At 36.4% G+C, this 17,639-nt stretch overlaps 1 protein-coding gene across 4 annotated transcripts in view; it reads right to left on the minus strand.

Annotated features, from left to right (window-relative positions):
• The window catches only part of pex5la (peroxisomal biogenesis factor 5-like a), a 71,426-nt gene extending 67,359 nt beyond the window's left edge, over nucleotides 1-4,067 (minus strand). For 3 of the 4 annotated variants that reach the window (XM_046847724.1, XM_046847723.1, XM_046847721.1), the window contains exon 1: nucleotides 3,662-4,067. In XM_046847724.1, coding sequence (XP_046703680.1) covers nucleotides 3,662-3,682 — 21 coding nt within the window. In that variant the 5' untranslated portion in view covers nucleotides 3,683-4,067. The remainder of the gene's footprint in view (nucleotides 1-3,661) is intronic. The other variant, XM_046847722.1, reaches the window with a different exon arrangement.
• Nucleotides 4,068-17,639: the final 13,572 nt, after the last annotated feature.

Here is a 17,639-nt window from a genome sequence, read left to right on the forward strand (position 1 = left end):
ATTATGTTGTACTTAAAAAGAGAACTTCTGACATGACAAAAGAAAGAGTCGGTGGGATATATTGATTTCTGATGCCTACTAGTGTATTAGGTAAGCTGGATGTTTATTGCCGCTTTGTTACTGTGGTCTCTGTATCTTTATTTACAGCAACTGTAATGAATGGAGATCAGTTTCTAGAATTTTTCATTGAGGCTGCAAAAAAGCAGTAACCACAACTCATCCTGTGCCCCTAACCTTGTGCTGGAAAAAAAATATTTTAGAGATATTAAGTCAATCCATAGAAATTGTGTTCTGTAAACAACAATTACTTTTTTCTAAGTTCTTTAAAAAAAAAAAAAAAAAAAAAAGTTATGGTTTGACAAAATCTACAGCATGGGCAGAGATGCCATTATAAATCTTAATTCTTCTTCATAGCTTGTTTGTTTATATGCTTCTATTCAGGTGGGAGATTGTGTAGTAGGGGGATTATTTATAGCAACTGTAAAGTAATAAAATATTAAAAGGGTTAAAAAAAACAAAGAAAACATGATAAGTGACAATGATTGATTGTCTCTACACAATCCTGTAATAGTAATACGCAGTTAGCGTATGTAGTGTGAGGTCAGGTGTTGTGGTAAATTTGCATGGATACGTCATGTACTAGCTCAGATACATGATAATGATCATGCTCCAATTTCAGGCTTAAAGGAAGTCTCACTACATGGTGATTGGCAGGAGATGCAGCCATTAAGTAAGCTCGTAAACAAATAGGTGAGAGTCTGATGGAGTTTGAACCTTTTTCTAAGGTGAGGCATTTATTTTTCTAGTTTGATGGGAAGCTTTTGAACAATAGATTGCACGTGCTTCTATTGTTACCGAAGTGAGTCACTGAAAGCCAGCTTGCAACTAATAAAGGCAGAGGTAATTTTTCCATTTTTGTGGTTGCAAACAGTATTGTGGTCAACAGGGGAATTTGAGCCCTTTGCTTGCCTAATCTATGGCACATTATCTGCCTAAATTTTATGAAAGGTAGGAAAACGAACAAAAAAACATATCAGATTCCAAAATACAAAGAGATCACAACCTGGTTTTCTAGATTCCAGTTCTTCTAGAAATAGATATAACCTATATATAAGTTTGCAGGTTAGCTGGGTCTTTCAGTCCTGAAGATATGACTCAGGGAAGCCCCAACATACAGCCTGGTCTGGTCTTTCCATTCAAATAAAGCTTATATTTTAGCTAGCTAATGCTATATATGATTCAACATAATGAGCAGAGTTACACAATTAGAGGTTGGTGCTGCATGGACACTTTTGTTTGCAGCCAGGGAGTCACAGTGAGAACAAAAAGGCTGATGGTAGCTTTGAGACGTTTTATTCTTTATCTGGTTTTCGGATACTGTGACAGCCACACTGATACAGTATGCACACTTTACACTGATGTGCAAACAGATGTTTATCCCCATAATAGCTAAGTGATATTGAGCATCTGGGAGTTGTGAATACTTGGGTTACTATTAATTGTGCATTGTGTGGTTTTGGGCACAGCTTTGAATTCTATCTTAATGTGCACACACACACAGCCTTGAGATTAAAGTGTTAGGAAGAGTGCAGCACATCCCACATTACAGAATGTTTTTCCTCAAGAAGATTGTAGGAGCATTTTTTAGTAGGTTTAAAGCAAGCTTGTAGAATTTCTCCCCCTGAATCCACACACCATTTCACAAATCTATGCATCATACCTGTGCATCAAACTGTACTATGTGATTCCTGATAATATTGTGTCTGATCAGAGATTATTTAATTAGTTTGAGATGATTTAATCAAAGCTTTATCAACAGACATATTAAGAAAAAGGGAACAGTAAACACTGCAGCTCCAGTTGGACACAAATAAACACTGTGAAGGTAATTGAACCCTGTAGGCGTTCATTCAACACTGTGGGTTTTGACCCAGCATTAGGGATTCGACCAGTCACAGTCAATACAACATTACATCAAAATAAGCTGCAATACGATCTGAAACCCTCTGAAATGTTTCTTTTTATTTAGAATGCCATTCTAATAGGAGAAGTGAAAAACTAAAAAATTGTCAAGCTTAGCTTCAAATTATACTTTTCTTGAACTTTCATTGCCTATAAAACAAATGCCCAAAACACACAGTATATATTGATAATAAATCACAACATTTGTGTTAATTAATCACTATAAAAGTAAACAACTCCAGACTTGTTAAGCAAATGTGGCATTTTTATTGCGTGTGTAAGAAGGAATTGCTGACCATGCCTTTTCTGTCAATATGCTGGAGTCTGTAAAAACAATAGTGTTTAGCCAGCTTTTGCTGTCCAGCTGGTAAAATAAAAAGGTTGTAAGTCAGTTATACCTATCACACATAATAATATGTCTTATCAATGATTAGCTAGTGGGAAATAAGCCAGACAGAATTGTGTTCAGGGACCATCAAAAGCCGAGAAATGGTTAGACATTTAATGCAAAGCGCACTGTGGTAATCACCCGGCTCTAACACACACACCTACTAAACCTGATTATTACCTGGTGATAACCATCATGTGGTTATAGCTGGAAATTTACTAAATTGTACTAGACTCTGGAGATCATATGACTGAATGTGAACACGCAGAAATTAACGATGATGAATTCAACAATATTCAACACAGACTTTTGATTTTTTTTCATGTGTTTCCAAATCTCCTCATATGTACTCAAAGTCCAGTCCAGATTGGTGTTTTTCATGATCTAACAACCACCGATTCAAGTTATTTTATCACTCGGTCAGTTTCCCACTTTCAGAAATGAGGTACAAACGCATCATTGGGGTGATGCCATTAAATTTAGATCTACTGTACCATAAGTAAGTCTTTTTTACGTCCTCCTGATCATGTCAGTATACAGTAGTATACATTGAAAAATGACAGAATTAGGCAATATTGTCACCAAAATAACTTTGTGAAATATTGTAGTACAGTACACTATATGCAAGCGATCTAACGTTCAAGTGGTCGCAAATGTTGAGCTATTTTATGAGTTGCTTATAGTAGCTCCTGGGTTTATAACCTCAAATGACCGTAAAAGACTGTAGAAAGAACATTACTCATAATCTTACATTCCAGTGCTCATGTTAGTTCTCACTCTTCAGTGTTCTGTATTGTTTAAAGACTATAATCACACTCTTGATGTCACCCAAATGAGGATGGGTTCCCCTTTTGAGTCTGGTTCCTCTCAAGGTTTCTTCCTAATAACATCTAAGGGAGTTTTTCCTTGCCACAGTCGCCATGGCTGCTCATCAGGGATAAATACACATCGCTCACCTTAACTGTTCAATTCTCAAAAGCTGTTTTGAGACAATGTTTGTTGTGAAAAGCGCTATAGAAATAAACTTGACTTGACTATATGCACTTTTCCAGGTAAAAAGGTACAAATATGGATCCTTTATTGTACCATACCCAGCAACAAGGAAAATAGCGTTTATTCTGAGATGCATTAGGCTGGTGCTGATGTTTTCCCATGTAAGTGTGTGCAGACGCAATTGGAGCAACTTTTCCCTTCACTCAATACGCAAGACATAAAGGGGGAAAAAGCGCTGATCGTGCATAATCATGATCAAACCGCTCAGCAGCTTCAAAGTGGTGTGATGTTCATGAGTGCTAAAGATCAGCCGCTTACCTGCAGATGCCCCTGGTACATATTGAGCTGAGAGTTTATCAAATCGAGGTTCTCCCGACTGTCAATGCAAGTCACTTAAAACACCAAAAACAAGTGTCGCATGGGGGAAAAAAGAGAAGAGTTCACAAACTAACGAAACATAATATCTCGAAAGAAGTGCTACACACATGAAGACTACTGCAGCGTGTCAGGATGAGATGTTCTTCTGATTGTTCTTGGACACAGCACTCGCGCAAAAAAAGAATGTGAAGGAGAGCCGCTTTTCAGTCTCTTATCCAAGTCGCTTGGAGCTCAGCTGTCCCTGTGCGCAATTGTTTGCTGTAGAAGCATTGTCTCTCTCTCTTTCCTCTCACCTCCCACTGCTCTCCTCTAGTAGTTGCTGTTAACGCTTGCGAGTTTTATTCAATCTCCTTGCTCATCCTCCTTTCCCACACTTGCCCTACCCATCCGGGTTTAGGCGGAGCTCCTGCGCTCCTATGCAAAACCTTCACACGCAGCACACAGTACTGGACCTTCACCATCGCACACCTGGTTGCCAGATAACAACGAGCTGTAATATTCATTTATGTTTTAATGGAAGGATTATCTATCTATCTATCTATCTATCTATCTATCTATCTATCTATCTATCTATCTATCTATCTATCTATCTATCTATCTATCTATCTATCTATCTATTTTTCTAGCTACATATCTTTCTATCTGTCTACATACCTTTCTATCTTTCTGTTCATCATATATACATCATATACATATACATCACCGAGCATGAGGTTGGAATGCTCCTTATCTCATAACAAGCCATGGTATTCATAAAACACACACACACACACACACACACACACACACACACACACACACACACTAGTAGTCATCAGTTACCAACCCATTCTGTATCCTGTACTGGGAGACCAGAAAACTTTGAGAACGAAGAGGAAACACAAACATCTTACTCCACACAAATGCAAGACTAGCCACCGCATCATCAAGTTATATAATAATAATAATAATAATATTAATAATAATTATAATAATTATAATAATAATAATAACTAGCCACCGCATCATCAAGTCATATAATAAAAATAACAATAATAATAATAATAATAATAATAATAATTAATAATAATTATAATAATTATAATAATAATAACTAGCCACCGCATCATCAAGTCATATAATAAAAATAACAATAATAATAATAATAATAATAATAATAATAATAATAATAATAATAATAAAAAAATAATAATAATAATAATAAAAGTGGAGAACTCTCTGCTCTCTGCCGCAAGGAGGCAATAACCACAACTCATCATCAGCACCACAGAATCTCCTTATGAGGGTTGTACAAATGTCTATTTATTATATTATGAATAAGATCCCTGTATATAATATTACCTAAATAATAACATTTAACATGCATATTTCAACATTATAAAAATATTAAACTAATAATAAATGTTTTCACGATTTTGTAATAATTCTTACTCTAAGACTTAAATTCAAAAAGTGAAATTTTGTTGGCTACTGTAAATTGATTCTTCAAATCAACTCTTGAAAAAGCTGATATGAAGAATCAAGTGATTTGCTTGCACATCGTCCATCACGAAAAGTCTATTGTTGGATTATGGTCATAATCCACATCAAGTGTGAAGGAGTTTGGCACTGTATTAGGGAGTGAGTGGGTGGTGGGGAAAAAGATTGCATCTAAGATTATTTATTTTATTAGGCAATTCTTTTTGTTTAAAATCCAGTAAGTTGAACTGTGCAACTTTTCATCTGTATCGCTGCAGTTCTAACCTAAAATAAAATGCATGCATCTGTTGTTTCATCTAATTCTGTTCTCTGAAGCACTTTTTGAGGAACAGCAGAGGCACCCGCTTGCACTTGATGTTTTATTACATAACACATCTGTCAGTTCTTTTTCAAGCAGATGCTGTGGTAACAGAAAGTGAGTAAGATTATAATTCTAGTTATAAAGCACATTTAAAACAACAAAAGCTGACAAAAAATGTATATCCTGTACACAATTATGAGCACATAAAACACAAGTATAAAAAAAGATACACAAAACACTCATTAGAGGAGAAGGCAATATTCCTAACACAATCACACAGATTACAATACTAATTTGCAAAAGTATGTATTTAGTCTTAAAGTCTATAACAGAGACTCCTGATGTTCAGCGAGAGTCTTTTCCACAACAAAGTACAACTGTAAAGGCACAGTTATCTTTGGGACAGGATAGGGCTGTTAAAGCCCCATGAGAGTTGAAATATAGCAGTGCAATACTGCTGATATACAGTATTAAACAATAGTCTCAGCATTTAGTTTACTGTTGTGAGAGTGAAAGAACATCTCACTCAATCCCTAGCTACATAAAGGCTCTGTGTTTTATTAGGTGCCATTTCCATTTCAATCTTGTCGAAATCCCCAGTGTTACTTTAGGTGTATTTTATTACTTTACCAGATAAAGTAAAGAGTATTAGTTTACCTCATAGAAGACAACAAAGATGACCTGTAAGTGTAGTCTTTTACAGTTTTTCTCACTTGCTTTGGAGCATTTCTCAAATCATCCTTAAATTTTGCAAACCAATGCATTCTCAACACAATTTGTACAAACAGCACGATACATTGTACTTTTCTCAAAATCCTTAGTTTCTCTCTCAAAAGTAAGTATTTGTGTCAATCTCATACCCATCAAAATGAAAAGTCCCTTTGTCATTGTTCACAAACGAGGTCATCAAAATGTTGTTGTCATGTTGTCAGTATAATGGTGCACAGTTTCAGGATTTCTTGATATAAACTACAGTTTGGATTACAGTGAATGAAAATGTAAAAAAAAATACTTCTATGAATTTCAGCAGCACAAATTTATTTATTTGATTGCATATTTCATTTACATTGATTGCAAGAGACCGGACAGGATTCACACTTTTACTGTACTGTTCGTTTGTTTTTATTAGTTGTTCATCCATTTTCAAAATTTATAATTCTGTGTTTTGCTCTGTCTGTATACAATCTCCATTTGAAGGTTCACAAGATTTACCTTTGACCTGTTTTAGAGAACTAGTTGATTATTGGTTGATCTGATGCCGTACACTCTCTCTCATTGGTGACATTCAAGATTCATCTGCACAATTTATCAATTCAAGTCACATTTACAAATGAAATATTAATGGAAATCTTAAATGACAGATGATGACAACTGGTTTAAACATTTAGCATTCAATGACTTATCCCATGTACTGATGCCGAGATGTTTTGAGGGTTAAGACTATTTTATAACACCAGTATAAAATAATACAATGTAGGAAACATCAGACAATTGTACACAATTGATTAAATAAATGTACAAAAGCATTTACAATTCGATTAAAGCAACAAGAAATGTTCTTATGATGAGCACAGATGATTAAATTATGTGGAGGTTGAACAAGTAGTTTTGAGAATTTCATTCCTGATCTGGCAAATGCTCCAAAGCAACTCAGAAAAACTTTAAGAATTAAATCAATCTAAACGGTAAAAAAAATAATAATAATAAATGAAAAAATAAAAAACAGGCACATACAGTATGTGTAGGCAGAACTAGTAAAACGTTTAATCATTCAAAAACATTAAATGCTTCATGTTTTAATTTAGTTTGATAGCCAGCTATGATAACCAATGTAACATTATTATATTCTGCAAGGTATAGAAAGTATATACACAAAAACTACCCATTTTTGAAGAAAATTGGCAGTGCAAACAGGAAAACAGGGAAATTAACTCTACCGAATAAATGCTTTTTGCTAAGTTGAAGTGCTTTGTGCTCATACTGAAAAATCTGCTATTTTTTTAGTTGCAAGTGAGCCACTCGTGTGACGTAGGTGATAAGCACTTCTGTGAGAGGAAGTTGATGAGGCATGGTGAAAGCAGTAATAAAACAGGGATTGTAACTTAAACTGTAAAGGATGCATGCAAGGCTAAGTAAATCTATTTCTAACGATCCCTTATAGATGCCCATAGTAGTACTTTCTATGTTTCATTACACTGTGGGGAAATTGTTAATTGGAATAAATTGTATTGTTGTGTTCCTTTCATTTGGTTTGCTGTGAAATTGAGCTCTGAATCTGCATTGCTAGAACAAAAATATTTATATCTATTAGGGTCCAAAAAAGGAAAAAATAGCTAAACCAAATTACACATGAAAGGCTGCAAAGAAAAAGAAAATCTGTAAAGAAAAATGGCAGGTTTGTAGTCTGAATAAAACAAAGTAATTTGTAGAATAATTCAGAGTGCTGAGACTTTCATTGGAAGTGACGAGGATGGACAGGATTAAAAACGAGTTTATTAGAGAGATATCGCATGTAGGATGTTTTGGGGACAAAGTGAAAGAGGCCCAATTGAGATAGTTTGGACATGTGCAAAGGAGGGACTTGGGGTACATCGTAGGAGAATGCTGAGGATGGATCTGCCAGGAAGGAGGAAAAGAGGAAGACCAAGAAGGAGGTTTATGGATGTGTGGGAAGACATGGTATTTGGAACAGGTTGTTGGTTTGAAAGAGGCCAGAGTATGTAGATGTAGAGATGTAGAGGACAGAGTAGTATGGAGACGGATGATCCGCTGTAGCGACTCCTAATGGGAGCAGCCAAAAGAAGAAGAAGATTCTACTGTATATCATCTTTTATCTAAAAGCAAATGGTCATTATTTTATTTAATATAAAACAGTATCACATAGTAATTTGGAAGTCAGCCATTTTAGTTATTCATTGTGAAACTGAGAATGACTGTCTCTAGGTTATGTATGTAACCCTGGTTCCCTGAGGGAATTAGACGCTGCATCAACAATGCTTTGGGAATGCTTCCGCGTGTCCATGATTAGAATCACGTGTGTAATCTGTCCAACGGAAAGGTGCGACTTCACCCTGCTGGGATGTGTCTTGTTCCCTTAGAGAACCAGGTTTACATACTTAACCTAGAGACATTCCATTCAGGAACTCGAGCTGTGTCAACAACGCTTTGGGAAAAAGTGTTCAATACCGCCAGACTGACCAGTACCTGCCTAGTGTAGATGGGCACAGCTAGGTCGAAGAATGAAGTGACCCTAAGGTGAAGGCTGTAGAATGGACAAATGTCTTGGAGAGATGCTCCAGAGGACCGGGCTTTAGAGGTCTCCACATTCCGAGTGGAGTAAGCTCCTACCCCAAAAGGAGTGGGGAGAGCAGAGGATTCATAAGAGGATGAGATAGCATCCACAGTCCACCTGCTGAGAGTCTGCTTGTTCGCAGGGAGTTCCTTTTTATAGGGACTGTTGCAGACGAACAGCTCTGACTTTTACTACAGCTCCATTTTTTTGACATATGGAAAGTGCAAGCTCTGAACACAGCCAGTTAAGCTTCTCCTGGTCAGGTGCCTAAAAGGGAGGAGGATAGAATGCCTGATGCACGACAGGTCTTTTGAGTGGCAAACAAGTCCACTTGTGTTTTGTTAAACTTCCACCATATCTGCTCCACTATGTCTCCACAAGGCCTTGGTCCTTGTCTTGAAAGGGCATCTGCCCCCTGGTTTAGGCACCCTGGAAAATATGCTGCAATCATGGACACCAGCTTTACTGGGCCCACAGGAGGATCTGACATGCCAGCCTATATGGTTCTCAGACCTCCCCGATGGTTGATGTGTTGTCTGTACAGATCAGCACATGGTGCCCTCTCAGGTCTGAGAGTAAGTGCTTTAGAGCCAGAAGCACGGCTTGCATCTCCAGGCAGTTGATGTGCCAGATGAGATGTGGTCCACTCCACAGACCTTGTACTGTATACCCCCACTGAATAACTGGCAGGTAAGGCAGAAGAAAGGGACAGGCCTGTCTCCAAACCCTCTGCCAGATTCACCTGCATCACCATGACATAAGTCTCCGATTCGCCTCGGCAGAAGCGGGGCTAGAACTAGCGAAGGAGCGAAGAGCGCTTTGCGGGTCTGCATAGACATACGGCCATAATGAGAGCAGTTGGCTCCCTCGAGAACTGACTGAGCATGCGCCGCTCCCAGACAAGCTACAAGCAAACTGAACACACGGCTGGTACAGACACTTGCTATCCATTTTTTTGTCTTTTATTTTTTACCTTACATTTTACCAATTACCATACCTACCTGCTAAACAGGTAGGCACACACAGAGCGCTTCCTGAACAAACAGAAGCTAGTGCCGTCTCCACCGCATGTGTTTTTTATAGCTTCGTGGTTTTTATAGCACGTGTGTAATCTGTCCAATAGAAAGGCATGACGTCACCCCGCCGGTGACGTCATGCCTTTCTATTGGACAGATTACACACGTGATTCAGAGTATGGACACGCAGAAGCGTTCCCAAAGCATTGTTGATGCAAACTTTCATTAACAAAGTAACTTGCCTAATAATATTACATTTACTTTTATAGCATTTAGCAGATGCCCTTGTCCAGAGTGACGTACAAAAGTGCTTTGAGTCTCCATCAATGAATAAATATGCCTTTTTTTAAAAAAAGAACTATTTTTATTAATGTATATGACTTTTTACAAACTTTGTATTAAAAAGTATTAGTTTAAGTGTTTCAGGAAGAGGTAGGTCTTCACCAGTCGCTTGAAGATAGTCGGGGACATCTAAGGGAAGTTCATTCCACCACCTTGGTGCTAGAACAGAGAAGAACCTTGAGGTATAGACCTAGCAGTGCTAGAGGATCTTAGGCAGCGTAGTGCAGTGCGAGGAGCGATGACATCTCTGAGATAAGAGGTCCATTTTTGGCCTTGTATGCACTCATCAGTGTGTCGATTCCTGATATCGAATGACTAATATTATATATAACTGATATTAAACTAGTCCTATCCTCCTATTGAAATATGCACCTTCATTATAGTAAAGAGTCCACTGAATAAGTGACTCAAATATTTATAAATGATCTTAAGAATAGAACATTTGGTTCATTACAAAGATCCATCACATGTATGAAGTCTGCTCCGAGTGTGATTAATGACCTGAATTAAAATTGTATAGTGGCTATTTTGGGGGGGCGCATCATATGGTTTTACATCCTCATAGAAAAAAAATATACTGATGTATAATAATTACTGTATGCTGCTGAAGTGAAGCCCATAAAGTCATGCATAATATCATTTACTTATTAGAGTTAAAGGTATTGAGTTACTTCTGGCACAGATATATTCATAATAGGTTGCTTCCAGTCTTAAAAAGTGTAAGTTCGGGTAACATTATGTCTCAGAGGTTTTACTGAGTTCTGTCAACACAATCCAATCATCATGTACTATGTACACTTCCTAATGTAAGCACGCAACAAAGTCAGTAAAGGCTGCTTGTGTTTGTGTGTGCTGTTGTTTGGCTATTAGAGATGCGATTGGTGGATCCCCAGTGTATGACAGCGAAACATTCAGCTAGAAGTGGAGCGTTTCCAAGGCAGGATGGGTAAAGTGACACCACAGCATGTTAAACAAATCATTTAGAGCTAGGAAAAATTGGAAAGTGTGCCTTTCATCACTTCTGACATCACAGCAAATTATGTTTGCACAGTCTAGTAATACAAAACAAAAGAGGACTTTGAACTTAACCCTAGCTCATATTGTACTGTCACAAATTTACATTTAAATCTACTGAAAGGGGTTTTGTATTTAGCAAGTGAAATTTACAGTGGTGATAATATGTGATAATATGTCCGCTTAAATGATAAAAGAAAAGGGACATGACCAGGTGTCACACAACCAACAGTGATCAAGATTAAAACAAATAGGAAAAAAACTATAGTAGTGTAGTGTAGTGGGGTTTGGTTTAAATTAATCAAACACCTTATTTTATTTCACATCCACATTTTCCCACAATAAACTGACAAATCAACTATTTTGTAACATCTCTGTTAATATACATCTTATTGTTGAAATGTGCCAATAGGGAGAGAGATTCTAACAAATATCAAAGGCATAAAATATACCATAGGAAAATATGAAACCTGTGTAGAGAGTCTGGAGGAATTTTATATCAGGTACTGTTCAGTCTCATGGAAGCCATTTCTTAAAAAAATAAAGCACATTCACACATTTAAATAAAAAAATTTATATTTAACCACAAACAAAAATGTGGAGAAAAATGCTTTTTGATGAGACAAAGATCAACTTTTTCATCTTCATTTGAAAAGTAGTTTGTTACAATGAAAGAATGCAAAACCTACTGTGTCAAAGAAAGCAGTACCTGCTATATTGTGGTAGCATCATGATTTGCTAATACTTTATTTATGATATATATAATTAAAAAAAGAGCACCTTTGCCTTGCTTAAAAAAAAAAAAGCAACCCAAACACACATCCGAGTCAACCAAGAAAGAGTTTTGAAGAAATATAAGCCCGATTCCTGAGCCTGGTTTCAAATTTGAGATAGTGGTGTTATCCTAAATAAGCATGGAAAACATGGGGCCATTTATCCTTACTTACAATTTATGTAGCACAATAACAGAATGATCTAGTAGCAGGAACAAGTCTATAACTCTAGTGAGTGCTGTCTGCCTCTGTGACCAAATTTTACATTCACCACTGATGCTTTCAATTTTTAAAGTAATGCAATTTCTGTGTGAATCTTTTCTCAGAAACTTTAGCAATGGGTCCATTAAAGGTCCATTAAAACTACAATCTTATAATTAAATTTTGTGATCTAGACAGCCATTTTCCTATGAATAATTTGTAAGCCAATGTTAAAGCAAAAGCATTCATCATATGTATGGCAAATCCTTCTCAGGTATGAGACTAGCACTCTGAGTGCGGTGAAATCCACACCGGTGCACTGTGATCTCATGTTGTCAATGTCAAACAGTTCAGTTCAATGTCAGTTTACAGTTACCTAAAGCACTGAGACTGTGGAGGTGGTTATCAACACCATTTTGTCTCAAACGGCAAATGTCTAGTAGCAGATGAATGAGATAAAGATCTTACCCCTAATAGGTTGAAAAAAAGGAGGCTAGATAGCCACTGAAAAAAAAAAAAAAAAGAGAAAAGTGTCTTGGAAACAGAAATAATCCATGGGTAGTGCAAAACTCTCCTATTAGGGCCCTTGCAACCTGACAAACCTCTTGCAGCTTTTCACCAGGGATCCAATCACAGCGGAGGTCGTCACTCCATAACACTCACCTCCCTACCAGCACACTCGCAGAGCTGTAATTAGCTGTGCTTCCTTACAGTATTATCTCACTCTTTAGCACACATATACAAACACACTAAGTAAAAATACGACTCGATCTTTTCTAAATGTACTGTGAATTAAAATTAAAGTGTTGTGGACGGTTAAAATACATGAAAAAAACAAATGGGAAATGACAAAGTCATGGTAGGAGTTGTATGATTTAAATTGAATGAGAATCGGTTTGATGTGAATTAATCTGGTGCCCTTTATTGAGTATTATCTGATCAGTTTTAAATCTGTTCTGATTTTTCTAGGTATATTCTGTATACATTTTTATTAATAAATTTTATTTATAATAAAAAATATATACATTATGTTAAATGCTACTAAAAAAAAAGGATTTTATCCACAAAAATTAAATAGGGATAAAATGATGTTTGTGTAATGCAGCAAGGTCATTTTTAAGTTATGGTTATTTAAATTCTTGAATGTCATTTTCAGTGTGCTTTCTCAGCACTATTTTAATATTCCCTATTAAATCCTTATGCCAATATATAAAAGGGTATATGCACACAAAATGAGGAGGCAACTTTATAAGAGATTTACAGCAAGTAATATCATTTTACTTGCAAAAATCTTTCACCACTTTTGACTATCAACGTCCTAAACAAGAAAAGAAAAGAAAGGAAAAGAAAAGCATGGTCTTTTGCTAGACTACAAATGAGTGAGTGTGAGGAATAAAGCAGAAGCTAATGAACGTTGAAATGGAAGTGAGTGTCAAGGGCTATCAATTATATTATCTGCAACCCACACATTCACCTTTTTCCACACCCTCCTCAATTCTTATTGTATTTCAACCATGGTTGGACCTCATTAGGCATCTCTTATCAATACCATGTTGTTTATGCCATTTTGGGTTTTAACCCTTGCTAAAAATCACATCACAGTTAAAATTGGTCTCTTAAATCAGTACTGTGTATCTTTTGTGATTAAATTGTTCAATAAATGAAATTTTACTTAGTACTCAAGAGTAACAACTGGTATATTTCTTTTGAAAGTCAATAAACAGTTTAAAAATCAAACTCAAGTTGTTTTAAGTTGTCCTCACCCTCTACATTCTCAGAACTTAGCAGTTAGCCATGCATGTTGATTTTCTGCTTTCCAGGAAAAAAAAAAAAAAACATGCTCCAGTGTTAAGAAACAAGATCAGTCTAGAAAGGCAAGAGCAAAAATTATGGCATCAGGATCTGCAAGTTAAAAGCTTGTTAAACATCTGGTTATCTGAAAAGGTATTCTGAGGCATGCTTGTCTAACTGCAAGGATGAATAAAAGTAATGGTTATGTACATTTTTTATGCAATCAGCAATGGAACATTTTATATAAAAAATAAAATCTTATTTTTCAATCCCCTCTCTTATGCCATTAAAAAACTATAAAAATAAGTAATAACACCCATAATAAAAGTCAACTGAGGGTTTGTCACCTATAAAAGCAGATATCTTTAATTCTGTGAAGAAAGACATCTGAGACATCCATTTATCTCTAACAGAGAGAGAGAACAAGCGAGAGAGAGAGAGAGAGAGAGAGAGAGAGAGAGAGAGAGAGAGAGAGAGAGAGAAAGTGATCATCCATAGTTAGTATTCTTATGGCTAGGGGCATCTGTAGTCTTATATTATGAGGTATCTGTAGTATTATGGGTTGGAACATCTGTAATTCTGTGTTGTCCTGTTGGAGATACATTGATAGTCTTGCACAAATAAATAGGGATGGTTAGACCTAGCAATATATGAAACCACAGTAAGAGAATGAATGCATGCATCATGTGTTAGTACTTGACACTTTTAAAAGGGCACTGACAATGCTGAGCACACCAGTCTAATCTTCTTTATAAATAATTATCAACATGACATAGTTTATTACTGTGATTGTTGAACAAAAGCCCAGCGCTGTAGGGTAAAGGGCCTGAGAGGAAGTGATTACAGAGCCAGTGTTATACATAACAATTACAAATCACATGCAATAATACAAGACAAAGCACCTAACTGCTTTAAATAATTAGAATGGAAATGTCTTGGCGAGTCGCCAATCAGAGATTAATTGTGGAAAATGTTCAGCAAGATACTCCAGAGTTGGTGCAGAGGGATGGCTAATTCAGAGCTGTAGGCACCGGAAAGTTTTTAAAATAGATGATTTTGAGAATTTATTAACAGCTAGTCTCTTATGCTTTGCCTTAAATCAGCACTTTCTTAGAGAAAGTGTATTTTGAGGAAGTGAATATTGTTACTTTTTTACCATACCACAGGGAAAAGGTTGATAGCCAAACAATAAAAACAGCCGAGAGCAAAAAGGTCTTAAAACTCTTTCTTTTTTAAAATAAGGTTCAGCCAAAGTTCTTGCATTTTTAGCCAATATATTAATATCATTCTTAAGCTCAATCATTTTCTTTCCCATCTGTCTAAACATCTGACTTAATCTTCAAAAAGAGACTAATAAGAAACTTAGTGTCAGACTTTAGAGCAAATTAGTGACAAAATATAAACACAAGCTGTTTTCCAATAACTCAGGAACTACTACTTTCTTTCAGCTTCTCCCGTTAGGGGTCGCCACAGCGGATCCTCCGCAAGTTTGATTTGGCACATGTTTTACGCTGGATGCCCTTCCTAACGCAACCCTCCCCAATTTATCCGGGCTTGGGACCGGCACTAAGAGTGGCTGGGGATGGTTCCCTGACCGGGAATCGAACCCGGGTCGCAGCAGTGAGAGTGCTGCATCTTAACCACTAGACCACCAATAACTCAGGAACAAAAAGCCTAAATATACTTTTATTGCAGCTGATATGTCTTATGTAATGTTTGTAGCTGAATGATAACATTCTCGCAACAGCCTTTGTCCTGTCTAATGCACCTCTTTGAGAATGTGCTCGTTCCACCCTTAAGGGTCGGTATTATGGTAAACATATCATACGGTAATAGGTAAAGGTATAGACATATTCAGGACATATTCATATTCAAGACATATTCAGGTGACAGCACATACAGAACTCTCGAGCCACACTGCAGAAGAACAATACACATCTAAGACTTTTTTATTCACAGAAATAAACTAATTAACAAAGAGCAGATTGGAGATTTTGTGGTTTAAAGCGTTTAAAGATTTTTTCCAAACATAGCACAGCAAACATGCCTGTGAAAAACATTGTTGATCTAATTTTATACCACAGTGTTTTGAAGAAATCTTGAATTTGATTGGTACTGAATATTTTTTTTATAGCAGCAGCTCTGGTAATAAAGTGCCAGGTTTATATAAATGCCCTTGTCTGAATGTGTTATTGTTTATATAGTAACTCATTTACAACATGTAATACAGACACTTTATATAATCTAAAATTGGTCATTTAAACAATCTAATCCTTGATTTTATAAAGCTTTCGATTCCAATCATTTATTTAATATTTATGGAAGGAGTCACTTGCATAAGCACTTTGTAATGAGGATTCTGGTGAGGCAATGGATGTGTAAAGCTGCTAAAACATAAACAATGCTAAGTTATTTTGCATGTTTCACAACATTTAATTGCTACTCTAATTCATTAACACATGTAATTTCACATGTGTTACATAGAACAAACTAATTAAATTGTTTCTATTTAGCAAAGTCATCTTTCTTTGTATTTCTTATGGAACAGACCTACCATTTTGGAAATTACATGAGTTATTGCTTGTAAGCAAGAAGTACAATAAAAAATGATTAGGTCAATACATTTTGAGGATTAGCTTAGATTTCCTTGTGTCACTGCATTTCTGCTGTCCCTTTTAATTACCACAAAGCCATACACCATTTACTAACAGTTACTTCTACAAATGGACAGTAAACCACTACAAATCAGCAACAAATAAGCAGTAAACCATTCCAATCTGTTTCAGTGACATATTTCTATTGCACAGTTTATGAATTAAAAGGCTTATAGAAGTGGACATTCACGCTTTAAATGCTAATATTGTTTAGTTTTATCTCTGGAAACATTTTGCCATTCATTACCTTGTCTCTGTACATGACCTCTCTCAACCTTTGAGTCTGAATTGTGATGGGGAATCAAAGGGAGAGTGTTCATTGTGACACATGGGGATTAAGCTGATTGAATTTTGATCCTCTTTGCTAATTAGAGTCTGTTCTTGCATTTGAGTGGTTTCTGGAGATAGATTTCTGCTGTCCTGAAGGGGGCACAGTTTTTAAACAACTCTTGTTGGCTTATATGGAAATAGTGTAAGCATTGCCAAATCTAGACAAGCTACCTCTGGAGAGCTCCTGTCTGTCCAGCTCAATTTTACTGCATGCTTGCTTCAATGCATCTGTTCATTGCCAGGTTTAGTGTGTAAGCTCAAGCTAGAAAACCATTTAATTGGGCTCGACTACAGATACAAAGGACCAGAGACGAGCTTGCCATGTCCAGGCTTATCATAAAGTAGGACAGGTGCTGAAAGAGGCTTTACAGTGGTCTCATTACTATAAATGATAATAATATAACAAAGGTAAGGAATGTCTTGCAGAAATTCCAGGGTTTTAAGCTTTAAACTGTAATCATCAATCTGAATGGATCTTTAGTATTTTAATACTTTTGTAATACTTATACTTTTGTTCTGGTCTGACCTAAGAGGATTAACCTACCTTAGGATGCACAGTTGAGTGGCTCTTGAGATAAATAATCAGGCTGGGTGGCAGGCAAACTGTCATTTCCAAGTTTAGCAGCAGACCAATTCACATTCCAGACCTCAGCGGAGCTACAAAGCAATTAGCACAGACATATGCTTGCCGATGCAGGACTGAATCAGAAAAAGGAAAATGACTG

This window comes from Silurus meridionalis, chromosome 1 (genome assembly GCF_014805685.1).
Source record: "Silurus meridionalis isolate SWU-2019-XX chromosome 1, ASM1480568v1, whole genome shotgun sequence".
NCBI classification, from domain to species: Eukaryota; Metazoa; Chordata; class Actinopteri; order Siluriformes; family Siluridae; genus Silurus; species Silurus meridionalis.